This window comes from Nannobrachium achirus (assembly GCF_963921795.1).
Source record: "Nannobrachium achirus genome assembly, chromosome: 17".
NCBI classification, from domain to species: domain Eukaryota; kingdom Metazoa; phylum Chordata; class Actinopteri; order Myctophiformes; family Myctophidae; genus Nannobrachium; species Nannobrachium achirus.
In genome coordinates this window covers 54,958,483-54,980,329 of record NC_137824.1, presented here as the reverse complement: position 1 = coordinate 54,980,329, position 21,847 = coordinate 54,958,483, and the positions used below count along the sequence as shown (strand labels likewise).

Sequence of the window (21,847 nt, the reverse complement as noted above, 5' to 3'; positions counted from 1 at the left end):
GTGTGTGTGTGTGTGTGTGTGTGTGTGTGTGTGTGTGTGTGTGTGGCACTGTAATAGCGCTTGGTTTTGCTCATCAAACATACATAGAATAGGACATCGATCCTGTGGTCTCCCGTTGTACAGTACAGGCAGACAGACATTTCGTGCGCATGCACTCGCTCACAGCGTACACATGCATGCACGCACGTGCGCACATACCGCATGCACGCACGCACGCACGCACGCACGCACACCCACACACTCACACACGCACACACACACACGCGCACGCACGCACGCACGCACATACGCACACGCACGCACACGCGCACACACACACAAATGCTTGTGCACACATTTTTTGTCTCCAAAATCCTCAGTAATTTCATTGACCCTCCCCTTCTTTTCCTGCATTTTTGTCTCTCTCTCGCTCTTTCTTTTTTTTTTTAAGATTTGTTTTTGGGCTTTTTATGCCTTTATTTGATAGGATAGTAGACTGACAGGAAATGGGGAGAGAGATGGGGAATGACATGTGGCAAAGGTCGTCCGGATCGGGAATCTAACCGGCGACGCCAGCAGGCATCATAGCCTAGTATGTGGTATGCGCCTTGACCACTAGGCCAGCGGGCGCCTCTCTCTCGCTCTTTCTCTTCTCTCTTGGTCCTTTCCATCCAGGCACGTGCACACATAGACATCAAAGGAGGCTTGAGCCCTTTTATCCGTCTATAAAAAGTGTCCTTTCCAGAGACCACGAATGCTGTTTTTACTATGGTGAAAGAAACGCAAATGCCCTCTTTCCATGCCATACCTGAAGGCGGCATTCGAGAAAATGGCCTTGTCCAAACTCTCCTGAACTTTGAATTCAGCATCTTATGTTGAAAGAATTGCCCTTTCTGTGTAGAAGTCCATGCCCTTACACCAAATCTCTTGTATTGACTTGATAATGCTTAGTTCAGTGTGGTATCACGCACCGAAAATAGCCGACCTCCAAGCTCGTTGTGTGAGCTTGGAAGTTGGCTATTTTCAATATTTACACCAAAAGGCCCCTTTAGAGATTTCAGCCCCTGCCTCTCTAACATTCTCTGTACGTCCCTGCTTCCATCCCTTTATCTCTTTCGTTCTCTCTCTCTCTTTCCCGCCATGTCTCTCCTCCCTCGCTCTCAACTTCCCTGCCAAAAGAATATTCTTTTTTCCACGTCTCTCTCCCTCCAGAGAGCGCAGGGACTTCCCTCCTCGTTGATTCACATCCACAACGCTTCCTGTCTGTGCGTGGTTGGCATGTGAGCAACAACGTGGCACATGCAGGGGTGTCACAGGGGGGGGAAAGTGGGACTGAGTTACTAGGGCCCAAGGTGGAGGGGCCTTATTTGTTTTATACTTTAGCTATTGAAAAATACCAGATGTACAAGCTCACAGCGCGGCACCGAGTGCTGCGCTGCGAGCTTGTAGACTGAGTTACTAGGGCCCAAGGTGGAGGGGCCTTTAATTATTTTATACTTTAGCTATTGAAAAACAGCAGATATACAAGCTCACAGCGCGGCACCGAGTGCCGCGCTGCGAGCTTGTAGATCTGCTATTTTTGAAAAGTCATGAAAATGTGTGCAAATCTTTGAATGGCGAACATTTGTAACTCCTCTTGCTTCTGGGGCGTCCGTGGCCTAAATATTTTGAGATGGGGGGGTCCGTGGCCAAATACATATCATTTCGGGGGTCCTTCACATAAAAAAGTTTGAGCACCACTGACATAGAAATAAAAAAAATATTCAAAGACTATTCAAAAGAATTTTCACGATTTTTCAAAAATAGCAGATCTACAAGCTCGCAGCGCGGCACTCGGTGCCGCGCTGTAAGCTTGTATATCTGCTATTTTTCCAATAGTAATAATAATAATGCGTTCCCAGTCTAAATGGGTTAAACCCCCTCCCCTATGAAGAACATTCATGGGGGGGGCCCGCAGTGAAACCTTGTACCCAGGGCCCAGAATTTGGTGTGACACCCCTGGGCGCATGCTTTTTCTGACACACATTTTAGCGCTCTGACACACTGTAAGGAGATTCCAATGACAAAATGGGCACGCCATAAGAATACAAGAATAGCAGGTTATGGAAATGTTGACACCAGGAGTCTAGGGCCAAGGACCCCTTAGCTGAGAGAGAGATGAAGCAGGGACCCCCTCTGCATATTGTATGAATGTGTGATGCAGATTTTCATTGATTTCATAGATAGATTCATGACTTGTTTGACAGCACTGTCATCAGTCTATGTTGTTAGTTCATGTTAATGTGTATTTTCATACATTTAACCACTTAAATCGTGGATATTTTGTAAACTTGACCCTTCGCTATGTACTTGGTCTGCTCTTTTTTTACCTCTACACCAAACCTATATATTTGCCGAAAATAGCCGATCTACAAGCTCTCGCGCGAGGCGTTACTTGAGAGCTTGTAGATCTGCTATTTCTGGCTAAAGTTCTCCTCAGATCAGGGATGTGAGGGTTCAAGTTGTTAATTTAGAAGAATGGTTCTACCACACAAGGATTTGGTGGACCCCCTGTGGTAACTCTGAGGACCCCCTAGGGGTCCCAGTCAGACCCCCTGTAGTAACTCTGAGGACCCCCTAGGGGTTCCAGACCCCCTGTAGTAACTCTGAGCCGTGTGGCAAGCCTGCCGTGTGGTTGTTTTTCATGAACTGCACATCGTTTGTGTTTGTCGAGGGCCACCGACTTACGGCGAAGTATGAATTGGGGAAATGATGACTTTTTGGATGTTTTTCCACAGAAGTCTTGGCCACATGCAACACGGCATCAGTCAGTGACTAAGAGACATGTGTGGAATTTCTGAGTGTAATGTAACATAACATGCTGCTCGTGCTCCATTTGACATGGGTGCTACTGTGGTCTGCGGGCTTCAGTAAATCTTCAGCCTGGCTGTGAGAGACAGCTATTGGTATGAGCACTTCAGTTCAACGTTGTTGTTGTAACCAGTAAGACTCCCGAAATCGCAGTGTTGTAAAAAGTACTCACATTTTATACTTGAGTAAAAGTATCCATACAGCAACATAGAAATACTCCGTTACAAGTAAAAGTCCAGAATTCAAAGTGTACTTGAGTACAAGTATGAAAGTATTGGCATCAACATGTACTTAAAGTACCAAAAGTAAATCGGGAGACCGTTTAGAAGGCAATGGTAGCCAATCAGGAGGGAATATGGGAAATGGGACAGATCCATGTTGATGACATGACTTTAGAGATACTGTGTAGCGCTTTGCATGATTTCAGGGCAAAATCTATAGGAGCAGTGTCCAAAAATGTATTTGGCAAGAATCGGCCTCATGGTGGCGCTAGAAGAGGGCCATGTGTGAAATGAGGGGTGGAAGTTGTGGTTTGGCAGCCAATGAGTGTGTGTGCGCAAAGTTTGGCATGGATAAGTGGTGGAGATATGAGTAGGGGATAAGTGTGACGTGACGTGACGTGACGTGACGTGACGTGACGTGGCGTGACGGACGGACAGACTGACAGCCGGTGGAGCTTTTCATAGTGACAATGAACTGTCCTAGGAAATTGTTGCTGTCAGCCTGAAAGCTCTTATCTCATATTCTATTATTTTTTGTATTTTTTTTGTAAATCAATGCCCTGCTTGAACATAAAACAACGTCACACGAAAGCATCAAAAGTAGCAGAGCTTGCATATCTACTACTTTTGCTATTTTATAAGTCTATATAGCGCTTAAATGATGAATGAAACAATAGGAGTAGGGGCTGGAGTAGGGCCTGCAATATAAACAACACAACAAGACAACACCACCCCTGTGGGAGTTAGTGGATGTTTCTGCCTTTATTTATACAGTAGGTGTAGTAGAGATACGACAGGAAATAGGGCGAGAGAGAGAGAGAGAAGGGGAGAGACGTACGGTAAAGATTGTCGGTAACGGGACTCGAACCCGCGATGCACCGTCAGGCTACATAGGAGCCTACTAGGTGCCAGGACCGCCAGGCCAGGCCAGGCCAGCAGCATGGGACCTAGTGGATGTTTCTATATGCGTGCGTAGCTCTGAACTTTGACCTGGTATTCCCTGAATGGTTGAATTAGTTCCCCTCTATCTGGTTGAGGGTGTGTTAATTACTGAGTGCAGTGTCTTGTCTGTTATCATAACACAGTTACATGCAATGTCACAATTAAGCAATATTACACGAGAGGGTGTGCATTTAACACGACACGTGCCCCAAGCCTACAGCCCTGATTGGCTAGCACTCTCATCGGGCTAGGGGGAAAAGCTTAGTTAACGTGGAGGGCCAGACTTCACTACAACACCACTACCACCAGGGGGTGGTGTTGAGTGCAGTCTGGTTTTAACCAGGCAACTGCACGACAGCCTTGCCGCAGGAACGAGCCGACAGGCGAGTTCCGTAGGCAGGGCTGGAGTGCCGGATAACCGTGTTAATGCAGACCCTTGAGTGTAATATTGCGATTATACAACTGTTGCCCTTAAAAAAAAAAACACGTCAACTTAATTTCATTGTAATTAAGATATTCGATAGGAATTTGTATTTTTTTAATGCCACATTCAGCTACTATGTCCCTGAATGTCACATGACAACCGCTAGCCTAGCCGCCTAGCATAGTGTGGGGAGAGAGGAGCGCTTGCTGTCTTTCGTGACCAACGCAGCTGATTTCTTTACTTGATGAGAGACAGTGCAGTAGTGCTCGTTATATGCACGGTTGGAGAGCCTGTTTTGCATTGAGAGCCAGACTACCTGTTGTATAATTATAACATAATCGCCTAATTGCTATTATTTGAGAATTATTTTGCATAATTGTCTCTATTGTCATCTTCGTTTTCAACACTAAAAACACGATTGAGTGAGAAATATATTGAGGATGAAAAGTGTCACAGTTAAAACAATATTCTTCCACATATAACGTTTTTCTCTCTCATGCTGGTGGGTGAAACATATCCTGGTTTCGGTGGAAAAGCTCTCATCCCAAGGTGGAAGTCTCATTATCTGTAATGACCTGCTGTTGAGAGATGAGGGGGAAGTTGTTGAGTGCTGGTAGTGATGTGCTGCTGCTACCGTACCATTTGGATGAGGCTTTCACTCAAAGTGCCTTCGTGTACCTTAAGTGTACCATACATACAAACTACTCGCATGCCGTGCATCATGCATAGAGACATATGAAAGAGTAAATGGGCTGCATCATGCATAGAGACATATGAAAGAGTAGATGGGCTGCCTTTAAATAGTGCCTTTTTGACCACTCACATGTGCTTTACAATGTACTTCATTCGCCTACATGCACGCACACACGCACGCACACACGCTCACACACACACACGTACTGTACACACACACATACTGTACACACACACATACTGTACACACACACACACACACACTCACACACCATTACACATTCACACACCGATAGTGGATCGGCAACCATGCTCGTCGGGAGCAGTTAGCCAATCTACAAGCCAATCTACAAGCACACAACGCCTCGCGTTGTGTGCTTGTAGATCGGCTGTTTTCACTAGTTTAGTTCATTTTTTAAATGATAAAAACAAACGGTTTTGGACATACAAGGTTTCTACCCGACAACGACGATTTGCTAAGACGAACATTTCATTTGTTGTACTTCGAAAAACAACCTGTCTGGAAAAAGTGCTTTCGTCCTGATCTTTGACTAACCTCTGCCTCTCTCTCTCTCTCTCTCTCTCTCTCTCTCTCTCTCTCTCTCTCCATCCATCCATTCAGTATGGGGAGGAGGAGGTGTGTTCGGACCGCTTGGACGCTGACTTCCCGGACATCGACCTCTCCCAACTGGACGCCAGCGACTTCGACAGCGTCAATTGTCTCAGCGAGCTGCACTGGTGCAACGACCAGCCCTCGGACGCCTCGCCCGCCTCCACACTGCACTACAGCACAGCAGACCAACTCTTCGAGGTGAGAATGAGGGCCTCGCCGCCTCTCGGACCCTTTGTTTTTACTGGATTACTGCATGTTTTTGCGAGGGTATCAACCCTAGGAGACACGGGGAGAACATGCAAACTCCACACAGAAAGGCCCTTTTGCCAACCCCACCTAGGGTGTGGGCACTGATGACGCTGGAGACACATTTTATTTGAAAATATACAGTACAGTCTCAACCAGGCTTCCCCAATAGGCGGCCCGCGGGCCATTTGCGGCCCGCGGGGGGCTACTGTACATCACTCCTAGATTTTCCACACCTCATTGGCTAAGAGCCCTGCCTTTGTACTGTCTGCGACGGAACTCACGCGACGGAACTCACGCGACAGAACTCACGCGACGGAACTCACGCGACAGAACTCACGCGACGGAACTCACGCGACGGAACTCACGCGACAGAACTCACGCGACAGAACTCACGCGACGGAACTCACGCGACAGAACTCACGCGACAGAACTCACGCGACGGAACTCACTCTATAAATAATGAAGATGACATACTGGTCTCGCCTTTCAGGCGAACCCACAATAATACTAGTAAGACGCCTCAGGGCAACATGATGTGGACAGCACATCGTTTATGCATTTATGCCCATATATCTCCATATATGGGCATAAAACGGATGTGTTCCCCTGGCAACACAGGGATCTCCATATCTCCATATATGGGCATTAAAAGGGATTTGTTCCCCCTGGCATCACAGGGATCTCTCTAAACAGGGCATAATCCATATTGATGACATCAGGGAACTCCATATATGGGCATAAAAGGGATTCTGTTAGTTGTGACATCACGGTGAAGCCAGAGCATGATGAGGACGGATGGATGGACGGACGCCGACAAGCTGTGGCGGTTCTCATAGTAAACTACAACCTTTGGTTGCAAAACATATACATAGAATAAAATAGAATAATTTCTCCTGATGGCAAGCTCATTTGAGCTGCAGAAAGGTAGCTAATAACTATATGCCTTGATGCACTGCAGGATCCAGGGCACCCAGATAATGCTGCAATGTATGCATGTGTAATATTGCTACAAGGCTAAAGTGCTCTCCAAACAAACAAAAAAAAAAGAAACCTTTACTGGGGCAACTGAAATCACCTTCAGCTTGAGTAAACACCATTAAGCAGAGGTCAGACCCATATCAAATACATCTGCAGACGGAATCACCCTCAGGCTCCATTATCGCATGTTGTTATTGGATCATTTCAAGGAATACCCTTTTAGTTTTGCTCTTGGTTTCCCAGGCTCATTGATCGTGTACATATAGCGTTCCGACGCTGGACGAATTCCCCTGCTCCCATTAAACCGGGGCAAAACAAGAATCAAGAATACAAAATCAAAGACACAAAGTGTAGTGTTCAGGTACAGATCGCTGGTAGCGTAATCTAACTCCAGTAGACATCATGGCCCTCGTGGTTCAGTGTTCAACGCAGTAATGACGTCTTCGCATCCGTATCTCTCTCTCTGTCTCTCTCTCTCTTCTCTCTCCATATTGTTGTTGTTGCGTGGAAACCTTGTATGTCCAAAACCGTTCCTTTTCTATTTATCATTCTAAAATGGATTTAAAATAATGAAAATAGCCAATCTACAACGGTGGTGTAAAGTAACTAAGTACTTTTACTTAAAACTGTACTTAAGTACAGTACTTGAGGTATTTGTACTTTACTTGAGTATATCCAAATTCCAATACTTTTACTTCTACTCCACTACTGTACATCTTGGATCCAAATGTTGTACTTTTACTCCACTACGTTTATTTGAACATTTTAGTTTCTAGTTACTTTGCAGATATAAATTATAATATTATAAAACATACATAAACCACTTTAGCTCTATTTTATACCTCGGCTATTTGAAAATAGCTGATCTATAAGCTCACAACACGTCACATCGTGATGCGTTGTGAGCTTGTAGATGCCAACTTGTAAGAGCTTGTAAGTGCCAACACTTTTGTACTTATGCTCAAGTAAATGTTGAATTCTGGACTTCTTCTTGAGTACTTCTACAATGCAGTATTGACAATTTCACTTAAGTAGGAAATGTGAGTACTTTTTCCACCACTGATCTACAAGCACACAACGCCTTGCATCACTATTTTCACTAGTTTTGTGCAACAGTCTTGTGTGACGAAGCAGGGCTTTACTTTACCAAAAAAAAAAAAAACTTAAAAATGCGAAACTTGGAGATACGAGCTTTCTGCCCGACAGTGACGATACACATAAATCTGTCTCTGACTTTGTTTGTCTCTCTCCCTGTCCTCACTCTCCTGGTGTTTGTCTCTCTTTCTCCTTCAGCTCTCCCCTCTGGACCCGCCGCCAGCGTATCGTATTCTCTCAGTATCTCCCGTTATCGATCGCGGAACGAACACACCGGTGCAGGCGGTCGGCTGACAGACAGACAGACAGACAGACAGACAGACAGACAGTCTTTCGGTTATAAATAAAACGGAATACCAATGGGTGGACTTATGAGCAGACAGACAGACAGAGAGGTGGACAATGGGGGCAGAGCCCCCTGTTTCAGTTGTCCATCGATGCACCACTTATTTACTGTAGCCCGTTGGATGTAATCCCATGTCGGAATTGATTTGTGTCTGTGTCTGTCGTGGGAATGGTGGGGGATCATGGATGGCTCATTGGATTGGGGCTTGGATGTACTACTCCCCGACATGCGTGCGCACACACGCACACACACACACACACACACACACACACACACACACACACACACACACACACACACACACACACACACACACACACACACACACACACACACACACACACACACACACGTGCACGTGCGCGAGCGCACATACACACCCTCAGGCGACTGGTAAGAGTTAGAAAACCACACAGGGAAGTCATTGATCATTGGTCCTATTACATTAAACTTCATTTAACCTTGCACGGCAATGAGAGGGAGAGAGAGAGAGAGGGAGAGACCTTGCACGGCAATGAGAGGGGGAGAGAGAGAGAGAGAGAGAGGGAGAGAGGCAGACAGACAGTTGATAAACATGGAAAGAGAGGAGACATGAATTAAAGTAACCTCTGAGTGCTGTTGGAGACAAATTTTCTTATTTCATAATTATTATCCCACGATTTTCTAACCCATTTTTTCACCCAGTGCCAATTGACTAACCAGTAATCCTGGTTTCTGCTCTCCCTCTGCCGCACCTGGGGAGACAACGCACTGACCTCATGCTTCCTTCTATGCATGAGTAGTCCAAGTTGCTTCTTTTCACCTGACAGGGGGGATTTCCCCGGTTTGGACGTAGCGCGTGGAAGGAACACGTTATTCCAACCAGTTCCTTTCCCCTCCATCAAGCGCCCCGGCTGGCCAGGGGGAGGCATTATAGAGACCAGGATTACTGCATGTTTTTGCGAGGGTATCATCAACCCTAGGAGACACGGGGAGAACATGCAAACTCCACACAGAAAGGCCCTTTTGCCAACCCCACCTAGGGTGTGGGCGCTGTGCGCTTGTAGATCTGTTGTTTTCACTACTTTTGTGCGACGGCCTTGTATGATGATGAAGCAGGGCTTTACTTAGCGAAAAAAAAATTTACACATTTGAACCTTGGAGATACGAGGTTTCTGCCCGACAGTGACGATATTAAACGATACAATATCTTGCGTCAATTATACTCTTGGCAGAACGGGAGATAAACATGTCGCTGCACAAGTACAGCACAAGTACTGTGTCGGCAATCTCATCTATCTATCTGTTCTGTTACTGTACACACACCAAGCAACTTCAGCTGTGACATTTACCAGATGACAGTTATTCCCAGGCATAAATACAGTACACAGTAGAGCATCCTCTTGTTTGTGTGTGCCTCTCCATGTGTGTACAGTATGCATGTGTGCTCCGCCAATTTGCGTGTTTGTCCATAAATTCGACTTGAGGACAGTTATTTCCAAAGCATCGCTAAACACAGATTGTTCAAACCCCAACATTACAGCCTCCCCCCACCCCTCCCCCTTCCACAAGTTCACACATTCACACTGTATTATTTTGCGGCGATGACTACAGCCAGGGCGTGGCTGGCTAAATGCACACTGCTTAGTAGAGGAGAGGTTTGAGGCACTGGAGCAAGATAACTAATAGCGGGACGGCTAGAGCTGTTCAGGGGCCAACGGTAGAAGACTGCGTCGTTGGCCCATTTTACCAATAGTCCATGGGCCATACGAGATGTCACTCTCCGAAAGGTGGCAAAGGTTACTATGCGTTTTGGTTTAGTGATGAAAAGTGATGAGTCATCACTTTTCACAGTTTTGTGGGGGCCGTTTTAGCCCAATGAATGTTTTTCGTGCAAAACGGATGCTTGCAATGGATTCAGAATCATGAAAAACCCCTAGTTTGACCCCTCATATGCTACTTAAAGCAGATACATGTTTTGCATTTTTTTCCTGTATGGGAAAGTAGTATGGCCCATGGACTACAAGGGGAAAGTTTCGTTTGCTGGAAAGGAAGCCACTTCCGGGTTCTCCTTGAAGTTGCTGTTGCTATTAATGGCCCAGCAGATGTCGCTATTTCACCCTCTACTGGTGTCAAGAAACTTTTAGCTCCATGTTATCTATCTATGAGGATTTGGTGATTTTATTATCTTAGTAAACCTTTTCATAAATACTTTGTTTTCAATCGCTAGTTTAAAGTCTTTGTTAAATCATCATATGTGTTTAGTAAGATATGGTCGCATTAATCTTAAAATGAATGATAACGTAGGTTTCTAGGCTTTCTACTGGTTCCACGGAGTGACGACCCACCTTCCAGCCAATATCATTTGATTCATTTCCGTGTCCATTTCTAAGAAATATGGACGGATTTGCACTCGCTGAAAAATAGGCTTCATTTATCGTCTGTAGAAACCAATGGCGTGGCTGTCCATTTCTTTTTTACATAGTCTATGCATTTTACTCACTGGCTATCCCATACATCGCCCCTTACAGATAGAAGAGGAGAATGCGGCTCTGTTGGCCGCCCTGACTGACAGTCTCGATGGCATGGTGGATGCAGAGGTGGGCGGGCTCTCCGTTTTCCCCACCCTGGGGGAGGAGCCTGACCAGGAAGACGAAGAGGACGAAGACCTTCCTCTAGACGCGGGGGACTTCAGTCAGAGCCAAGGGTCAGAGACAGAGGACCCGTCTATGGTAAGGCCCCCTTTGGCCGTTCAAATGTGCCATTTCTTGCCATTATTTGCTTGAGGATCTTATCCAGACTGACAGAACACACAGAATGCTGATGGGAACACACTGGATAGGTCAACAGAATAAAAGTCTGCACAAGTCAACAGCATTTAGTTTACTTTAAAACACAGTAAAATGACATGGTACAGGTCGGCCAGTTCGATTAAAAAGGAGGAGTAGGATGGAGGTACTATGTCCTCCCGGTGAGGGCTCCTCACAACAACAGTAGGATGGAGGTACTACGTCCTCCCGGTGAGGGCTCCTCACAACAGCAGTAGGATGGAGGTACTACGTCCTCCCGGTGAGGGCTCCTCACAACATCAGTAGGATGGAGGTACTACGTCCTCCCGGTGAGGGCTCCTCACTACAGCAGTAGGATGGAGGTACTGTGTCCTCCCGGTGAGGGCTCCTCACAACAGCAGTAGGATGGAGGTACTATGTCCTCCCGGTGAGGGCTCCTCACAACAGCAGTAGGATGGAGGTACTATGTCCTCCCGGTGAGGGCTCCTCACAACAGCAGTAGGATGGAGGTACTATGTCCTCCCGGTGAGGGCTCCTCACAACATCAGTAGGATGGAGGTACTATGTCCTCCCGGTGAGGGCTCCTCACAACAGCAGTAGGATGGAGGTACTATGTCCTCCCGGTGAGGGCTCCTCACAACAGTAGTAGGATGGAGGTACTATGTCCTCCCGGTGAGGGCTCCTCACAACAGTAGTAGGATGGAGGTACTACGTCCTCCCGGTGAGGGCTCCTCACAACAGCAGTAGGATGGAGGTACTATGTCCTCCCGGTGAGGGCTAGTAGGATGGAGGTACTATGTCCTCCCGGTGAGGGCTCCTCACTACAGCAGTGGCAAACCACAGAAATGTGTGGGGAGGATTAATTGGCATAGCAACTAAGTATTGTAATAGTCAAGTGTATGGATGTTTTCTTACACACCTATGGGTTACACCAGTGGTTCTCAAACCTCATGGGCTGCAGTAAACCCCTTATACTGATTTCTGAAGCCGAGTACCCCCTACCCTGACTACAGCATTTTGCTTAGAAAACATGTCATCAAAAGTCCAGTTCCAATGCCAATATGTTCAAAGCAAAACAACATAATGGCAAATAAACTTTGCTTTCTATTCAATAACAGTTGTACTAGTCAAGGTATTGATGTAATTTGGTTTTGCCATCTACAGATGAGCAGGTTCACACAAAGTCTGTCGACCATAACACTAAAAGACATATTCCCATTTTCTAGTTTTTTCACAAAGTACCCCTGCAGTTAGGGGTGGGCGATATGGTGATAATTATCGTTGAGACGATACAATGTCTCCACGATATGCCTTTTCAGAGGTATCGTATATATCGTGATACAATTGAGGGAGCCTTGTAAAAAATCCTGTTTAATCGTTAATACAGAGATTAATTGCAGAATTCAATTTAAACCTGCATTTTGGTTTAAATCAGTAGTTCTCAAGTTTGAAAATGTCTCCACTTAACTCTTACAGTATACAAATGATTTGTATACTGTCAGAGTTATATACTTGTAAAGTTCAATTTAGACCTCAGAAAGGAACCCAGAGAGTCTAGTTTTTTGTCAAGTAACTTGCAAAATAACCATAACAAATGAATCTTGATAAAATTGTGTATCGTGATACAGCTTGGGAAAATATCGTGATATTGTATTTTTCCATATCGCCCACCCCTGCCTGCAGTACTCCCATTTGAGAAACACTGCGTTACACGGTAGTTAGGAATTGGCATGTTGTGGTAAACGTGTAGTGTGCACGTGGACTGCCCTGTGGACGCTCATATGCAGTTAAACATAGCATGAACGTCATATGTTTAAAAATTAACATAGCAGCACAACTCACAAGCCTCGGACACAGATCTAACTGTATGTAGCACAGCTGATGTCAGTAGCGCCATCTGTCTCATTACAGACAGACGGCCTATAAGGTGAACAGTCGTCCAAATAAAGTTAAATAAAGTGGAAATGCTTTCCAGTGTTGTGTAGTTTCCTAGATTTCCTTCCTTGCTTCCCTCCTTTCCTCCTCCCTTCCTTGTTTCCCTCCGTCCTTGCTTCCTTCTTCCTGTTCAGAAAGGGCGTGCCGCTGATTAAGATTAATTTCCTGCTTCTGTTCTCCGTCAATTAATGTCAGAGGTTTTCTCATTTCCGACTTTAGTTTTGTATTGTTTTATATCTATACCTCTGCTGTCGGGCCGAAACCTCCCAACTCCAAAATGTTCATTTTCGGGGAAAATGAGCTCAAGTGGAGTTAGGAGGTTTTGACCGAAGAGCCTTTTACTACTTTTAATTGGTTCAATATTACTTTAACCAACACACAGACGTAAAGGGTGTTCAACATATTTATGAAAGAAAGAGAGGGCCAATAGGGGGGAGTTAACCCCTGTCCATATTTCGACCAAGATTTCGGTCAAAGGGTCCTTTTCGACCATAAAATGATATCCCTCACGACTTCTGAAAAGCATTGGACCGAATGAGAGTTCGGAAATTTGCCGAACCGAACCGAACAAGTATAGACAGGCCTTTAGCTGGTTTGGCAGAAAGTGTGGAGTTAGGAGGTTTTGTCCCAAGCACTTTTTACTACTTTCCATTGGTTCAATATTATCTTAACCAACACTCAGCTGTAAAGGGTGTTCAATAGCCCTGATTTATGCCCCCCCAAAAAATCAAAACCCTCAAAAATAGAGTTAAGAGATTTTTTTGGCCAGACAGTGATGATTATGTTTTTTGTTTGTTTTGTTTAGAGTCACAGTGCACTTATTTCTTGTGCCACACAGCTGCTGTTTTCCCTCCCTTGCTGCCACTGGTGCAGGGGCGTCAATTAGGTATGGCAGGGGTATGCAGCTGCCATACCCTGGGTCCAGGGGGGAAAATAAAAGTTACTTTTAAATATAAAATAGAACCGTGTTATACAAAATGTAATGCCTATTTTCCATGAGGACTCCCATCTTTGCCATACCCTAGCTTTTGCTGAACTGACGCCACTGCACTGGTGCTTCAGGCTGTTTAGCATGTGCTCACCTTGCTCTAACCTTTGCTAGCCTGAGAGGTCCAAAGTCTGTCTTTACCTTGAAAAGCTAACAGTACAGAGAGAGGGGCAGCACCGAGGCACACATTAACCTCTCCTCCAGTCTGGCGTGTTTTTCTCCGTCTGTAGCGTGCGCGGGGGCGCGTTGGCCTCTCCCTGTGCCATGCCAGCACGTGCTTTATGCGTTGTTTGTGCTCTCCACGTGCCCCCTATTTTCACACAGAGCTGCCAGTATGCCCCCCTACCCTAGCCCCCTAACCCCCCCCCCCAGCCCTAACAAAACATTCCCCGAACCTCACTTCTGAGGAGGGGAAAAAATATGTTTTCCATATTTCAGCTCCACGTCTTGCACCTGAGCACAACACAACCAAAAAAATCTCTTAAAGGGATATTTCACTTTCAAAAAAACTTTTTGTCATTTTATCGTCTAATCAGGCTTTTGGGAACACCCAGGACAGATTTTGATTTTTTTTTAATTCAGTATTTAGATATTTGATATTCATTTCCCACCATTTTCCGCCTTCCAGGATCTTCCTATACAAACCCATTATAACTTCAAACTCCATTTTAACCATGATTATTCAATGAAAACACCCATCCTTTTTTCTGGTGACTCCTGACACCTTCCGAATACGTGAGCAGGCCGTGTGTTTTATATAACTTTTTTCATTTATTTTTTATAATGTTTTATTGTATTTAATAGATTTCATTTCCCCAAACAATTTATAGAAATTGATGAAAAATGTCATCGAAAAAAGACAGCCTGCTCACGTATTCGGAGGGTGTCAGGAGTCACCAGAAAAAAGGACAGGTGTTTTCATTAAATCTATCATGGTTAAAATGGAGTTTGAAGTTAAAATAGGTTCGTATGGGAAGGTCCTGGAAGTGGGAAAATGGGGGGAAATTAATATCAAATATCTAAATACTGAATGAAGAAATTCAAAAACTGTGTTCCCAAAAGCCTGATTAGACGATAAAATGACCAAAAGTTTTTTTGAAAGTGGAATATCCCTTTAACTCCCAGGAACAGTTTGTCGTCTCGTTGCCGTTACATTGAATAGCGCGCCCTACTTTTCACTTCTTCCCCCCCCCCCCCCCCCCCACCCCACTCACCAAAGAATGCAGGCAGGGAAAAATTCAGCAGCTCAGGAGCTTTAATTGAAGTAGGAAGCTATTTCCCCATAATGGATGGCTTATGATTAGCTACCGCAATGCATCCTTGTTTAAGTTGTCGGAAATAAATCCAGCGCACTTCCTTAATTTGCCTTAGATTTCAGAGTGATATAAAGCAAAGAGCGGTCCTCCCCCCCCCCCTCCTCTTGTCTTGCATCTCTTCTGCTGTAGAAAAGAGCCTCATTTAGCCTCGGGGCCTACAAAGATGCTATTGTGTGACGGACTCTGAATAACACTGGTGGGCTGAATACCTCGCAGTGTAAATTCAGTGCGCTGCGCTCTTTGCGACCCCTTTGATTATCACACACCGACAGCCAGGGGTGTCGCACCGAACTCTGGGCCCTGGGTTACAAGTACTCACTGCGTTGTTTTGTGCTTTAACTATTGAATAATTGCGGATATACAAGCTCACAGCGCGGCACTCGGTGCCGCGCTGCGAGCTCGTAGATCAGCTCTTTTTGAAAAATCTTGAAAGTTTGTGCAAGTCTTTGAAGGTTTTTTTTTTGAAAAACCTATGTCAGTGGTGCTCCAGCTTTTTCATGTGAAGGACCCCCAAAATGATATGTATTTGGCCACGGACCCCCCATCTCAAAATATTTAGTTCCAGGGGACCCTCTAGAAGCAGAATTTGAGTCACAAATGACCGCTTAAAAAAAAGACATATATTCAAAGATTTTCACACGTTTTCACGACTTTTCAGAAATAGCAGATCTAGAAGCTCGCAGCGTGGCGCCTGGTGCCGCGCTGTGAGCTTGTATATCTTCTATTTTTCAATAGCTAAATAATCAAGGCCCCTCCACCTTGGGCCCTAGTAACTCAGTCCCCCCCCCCCCCCCACCTTGTGACGCCCCTGCACAACGAGTCATGTGCTTCTAAAACCGAGCTGCCTCCCAAATGGGTGGGGGTTCACGGGGTTCCACACAGAGCAGAGGAATGTCCAGCGCTAAGCCGTCGCTGCCTGTGGCAACTGAAATAGTTCCAGGAAGTCATCGAAGACGGCCAATTGAGCCCCTCAGTAACAACAGTTACTCGATGGTAGCAGGGGCGTCACAAGGGGGGGAGGAGTGGGACTGAGTTACAGTAGGGCCCAAGGTGGAGGGGCCTTTATTATTTTATACTTTAGCTATTGAAAAATAGCAGATATACAAGCTCACAGCGCGGCACCGAGTGCCGCGCTGCGAGCTTGTAGATCTGCTATTTTTGAAAAGTCTTTGAAAACGTGTGCAAATCTTTGAATATTATGTATTTTTTTAAGCGAACATCTCAAATTTTGCTTCTGGGGGTGGTCCCTGGAACGAAATATTTTGAGATGGGGGGTCCGTGGCCAAATACATTTCATTTTGGGGGTCCTTCACATGAAAAGGTTTGAGCACCACTGACATAAAAACATAGATTTTTCAAAAATAGCGTATCTGCTATTTTTCAATAGTTAAAGCACAAAATAATGCGCAATAATGCGTTCCAGGTCTAAAAGGGATGAAGAACATTCATGGGGGGGGGGGGGGGGCCCACAGTGAATGCTTGTACCCAGGGCCCAGAATTTGGTGTGACGCCCCTGGATGGCGGTAACATTGCAGGGTATGGCTGAGATCAGAGATTAAACTGTATGGAAGAGAAATAGCCTGCGGGGGGGAAATAAGGGACATACTTCTCAAATTGGTGGAAATGATGATGATGTCTTTGATGAGTTAAGATACGTCGCTTCAAACAGGGATGGGAAATGGTGTTGGGCTGCCGAGACCTAAACCAAAAGTAGGAGTCTAATCCTTGGAGAATGTTAACCCATTTAGGCCCAGAATTATTGAATGCTTTAACCAGTGAAAAATAGCAGATATACAAGCTCACAGCGCGGCACCGAGTGCCGCGCTGCGAGCTTGTAGATCTGCTATTTTTGAAAAAGTCGTGAAAATGTGTGCAAATCTTTGAATATATGTATTTTCAAAGCGAACGTTTGTAACTCAAATTTTGCTTCTGGGTGGTCCCTGGAACTAAATATTTTGAGATGGGGGTCCGTGGCCAAATACATATAATTCTAGGGGGTCCTTCACATGAAAAGGTTTGAGAACCACTGACATAGCAGTCTCTCAAGAACAGACTAACTGAGCTCCAGTTAAGTGAAAAGGACCTTTTCTTTGACGATGGCTAGCCAGATTGCTGACATAGAAACATAGGTTTTTCAAAAAACCTTAGAAGGATTCAAAAGACACTTATAGAATCCGGTCAAAATTCAAATGTTCACGATTTTTCAAAAATAGCAGATCTACAAGCTCGCAGCGCGGCACTCGGTGCCGCGCTGTGCGCTTGTATATCTGCTATTTTTTAATTGTTAAAGCATAAAATAATAATACACCATAATCTGTACCCGTTATGAATGGGTTAACAGAATGTTAATCGAATGTTAACCACTTAACACTTATGTTGCAATGATTTTTTCCGGCCAATGTCCCGCGTTGCCATGATTACCATAGACTTCCATGTAATTGTGCAAGTGTGTAAAAAGTGCACGCCCATGCCTAGATGATGCACCACGTGTGTAGATGCTGTTCACAGCTTTCAAACAAAAAAATCCGCTTGGAAATCCGTGCAGGCATTCATGATTTATCAGCCATTATGTTTTCTTCAGAAAGAATGGGTTGGTATGGGGGTTAAACATGCAATTTCGCGATCGCGATCATGCCTAATACATTTCTGGAGGTCCAAATTTTTTTTTTGAAAAAACAGCACTAGTACCAATACAAACTCGGGAAACTCGGGGTTGGCACCATATGTGTTAAGCCCCTGTTTCACACTTCTTCTTATGACGGTGTCGGATGATGAAATAAGCCAAAGCTTGTATATTCTGTTATTCTCGCTATTTTAGAAAATAGCATCAATTCTCAGGGACGTGCATAGAATGTTAGAGGGGCAGGGGCTGAAACTTCGAAAAGGGCCTTTTTGGTGAAAATATCGAAAATAGCAGACCTCCAAGCTCACAACAACACGTTGTGAGCTTGGATCAGATCAGACCAGTTACCCATATATGGAGACCCCTGGTACCCATATATGGACATCCATGTACTGTATATGGAGATATGCTGTGAGAGCCCAAACATGCTTACTCAGTTATTCCCTTATGTGAAAGATGTCTATGAAAGCTGACATCATACCCTTTTATGCCCATACATGAAGATCCCTGTCGTAGAACCAGCCGTTAGTGTGTGGCCACCATAAATGGGCATTCCCATATGAAGTCCTGTTAGATACGGGCTTAATATTGATGACATCAGGGAACTCCATATACAGTATGGGCATAAAAGGGATTCTGTTAGTGTGACGTCACAGCGAAGCCAGAGTGTGATGTCAGAGCAGCAAACCCATTCCGTTTTGAGTGGTTCCCCTGACATCACAGTGACATCAGAGCATGATGTCAGAGCGACAAACCCATAGAACCACAGTGTCAGGCGTTATAGACAGAGATACATACATACGGACAAGCTGTGACCGTTCACATACTAACAGTTAAGTGTTTAAGGGAGCAATGGTGCAAAAACCCAGAGATAGACGGACAGAACCGGTCTTTCGACTTCTGTTGAGTTGTTTGACCCGCGCAGGCAGTGCACGTATTGTTATGGGTGCAAACAATAGCGCAGGGCACAGCCAGTAGGCTTATAGTCAACATGTCACTGTTTTAATTCCAAACATAACCATGTCGCGTCATGAGTCATGACCTTGCCGAACGCTCTTCCAGGGTTATCAGTCAAATCACATCCAAATGAGCGCAAAGCGTAGGCTGGTTAATCAGTTACACTCGCTAATCTCCCTGGTTTCCACCTTTTTGTATTTTAGTCAGAGAAGACATTTGAAGGTCAAACGAGATGAGTGACCGGCCGCGTGGTTGGTTACAAACTAACTTAATCACACTGAAAGGCACAGTGTAAAATATTGAATTCATACGTACACACAAAAAGGTCAAGTTTATTGAGTATTGACAGTTCAAGTGGTTAAATATCTGAAAACACAAATTGACATGAATCTAAAATACACTGATGATTGTGCTGTCAAACGATGAAACTATATGGAATCTCTGAAAAGGTAGTGGGGGTCCCTGCTTCATCTCTCTCTCAACTAAGGGGTCCATGGCCTGAAAACGTTGAAGACCCCTGCACTACAGTAAACACCCCAATATTCCTCTGTCTTGAATTTACACTTAATTTGGTGATGCAGTGGTAGCTATAGCACATGCATACATAATATGTATGCATGTATGATATATATTATATATCAGACATGTAATACATTGGATTGGTGCAAAATAAATGCTGCATGCATTCAGTCCAGCCCTATTCATGGCCCATCCGTGGCTACTATCAGCCACCAACTCCCACTGGAGAGATGTGGGATTTATCCGAGCGATAAGATCCCACATGAAGAACGGTCTAAGATAGAGAAAATACGGCTGCTGTAGTCCTTCCTTTCGACGGGGGAAGAGCTAAGAAGTGTCACCCCCATTGATGGTAATTCATTAACATCACAATGGGAGCATGATCCAGTGTGCCGACTTCATTTCTCTATGATTATGTGACTTGCTCGAGTCGAGGAACACTGATACAGTATATTTAAACACATTTAGAGCGGGTACGCATTATTGCATATTATTATTTTATGCTTTAACTATAAAAAAATAGCAGATCTACAAGCTCACAGCGCGGCACCGAGTGCCGCGCTACGAGCTTGTAGATCTGCTATTTTTGAAAAATCGTGAACATTGGAATTTTGACCCGATTTTGACCCGATTCTATAAGTGTCTTCTAAATCTTTCTAAGGTTTTTTCAAAAACCTACGTTTCTATGTCAGTGGTGCTCAAACTTTTTCATGTCAAGGACCCCCAAGATGATATGTATTTGGCCACGGACCCCCATCTCAAAATATTTAGTTCCAGGGACCCCCCAGAAGCAAAATTTTGAGTTACAAATGTTAGCTTAAAAAATACATATATTCAAAGATTTGCACACGTTTTCGCGACTTTTCAAAAATGGCAGATCTACAAGCTTGCAGCGCAGCACGTGAGCTTGTATATATATCTGCTATTTTTCAATAGTTATAGCATTAAATAATTCTAGGCCTACATGGCTTAATACAAGAGTTACCAGCTCTTTCATTAGGGACTCTGACAGCTAAGAAAACCACCCTTCACATTTTAACTCATTTAACGCTGATCCCGAGTATACTCGTGAAAAATACTCGAGTATTTAGAGTGCCGATCCCGAGTATACTCGCGTAAAATACGGTATATAGAGTAACGCTGGCGTTCTTACCCGAGGGTCCGTTGGAAAGTGCTGGCACGATTGGACTCGCCGATTCATCATCATCACGGATGCACGTGCGCAAAATAGTAATCCCTTAACTCATCTGCTGCCATTTAACAAAACCTTCGTACTCTCATAGGCCAAACTGTATCCATAGACTTCCATGTAATTCATAGTGCACGGATCATGCACACCCATGCCTAGATAATGCACCACGTGTGTCCACATTGCTCACAGCTTTCAAACAAAAAAATCCGAATGGAAATCCGTTCAGGCATTCATGAGATAGCAGCCATTATATTTTCCTAAAATGTAAACAAAGATGGCTGCCATGTTTGAAAGATGGGGTTGCTATGGGGGTTAAACATGCAATTTCGCGATCGCTATCATGCCTACTAAATGTTTTGGGGTCAAAAAAGAATTTTTTGAAAAAAAAATTCTCGGGTTCCTCGGGCGTGGCAGGGTGGTACATCGCGAAATTCTCGGGTCCCTCGGGTTTGGCAGCATATGAGTTAACATGGAGGCCGACGGCCGATCTCATCTTCAATGTCCATTATCTCCAAAAAACAATTTAGAAGCCAAGGATGGCATTAGATTCTCGCAAAAAAACACATGTTGAAAGGCAACGGTCGGCCATTACACAACCGCATGTGGATGACGATCGCTTCCGGTGAATGACGTCATGACGTCAAACCGGAAGTGTTTACGCAATGGCCTTCTGGCCTTCAAAATAAGAGAACGGTCGCGGATGGAGCCTGCGAGAGGCACGCTGGACATTTTAACCTGTTAATTTCTGGAGCACTAAATGGGTTAATAGTAGGCTACACAAATGACTGTGAGTGGGGTCTTCTGCAAGACAGTCTGTTAGAACTCCCAGAGACATTAGTGTGTTATACTTACCAACAGATCCTTCCTTGACAGGGAAAAGACACCCAAAGCACTCAGGAGAATTATAACGCGTTGACAAATGAGATGACAAAAGGCTTCCAACTGGAGCCTTCTAAAACCATTATCCGCTAGAATGAAGATGCCCTACATTTACAGCAGGGGTCTTCAACGTTTTCAGGCCAAGGACCCCTTAGTTGAGAGAGAGATGAAGCAGGGACCCCCACAACCTTTTCATAGATTCCATTAGTTTAATTGTTTGACAGCACAATCGTCAGTGTATTTTGGATTCATGTAAATTTTGTGTTTTCAGATATTTAAC

The 21,847-nt window shown here is 44.7% G+C and overlaps 1 protein-coding gene across 1 annotated transcript in view; it reads left to right on the top strand.

Moving 5' to 3' along the window:
- Nucleotides 1–21,847, top strand: part of ppargc1b (peroxisome proliferator-activated receptor gamma, coactivator 1 beta) — a gene marked incomplete at its 5' end in the record, with an annotated part of 147,344 nt that overhangs the window by 106,211 nt on the left and 19,286 nt on the right. The window contains 2 exons of the mRNA XM_080746179.1: nucleotides 5,732–5,920; nucleotides 10,901–11,101. Coding sequence (XP_080602305.1) covers nucleotides 5,732–5,920; nucleotides 10,901–11,101 — 390 coding nt within the window. The remainder of the gene's footprint in view (nucleotides 1–5,731; nucleotides 5,921–10,900; nucleotides 11,102–21,847) is intronic.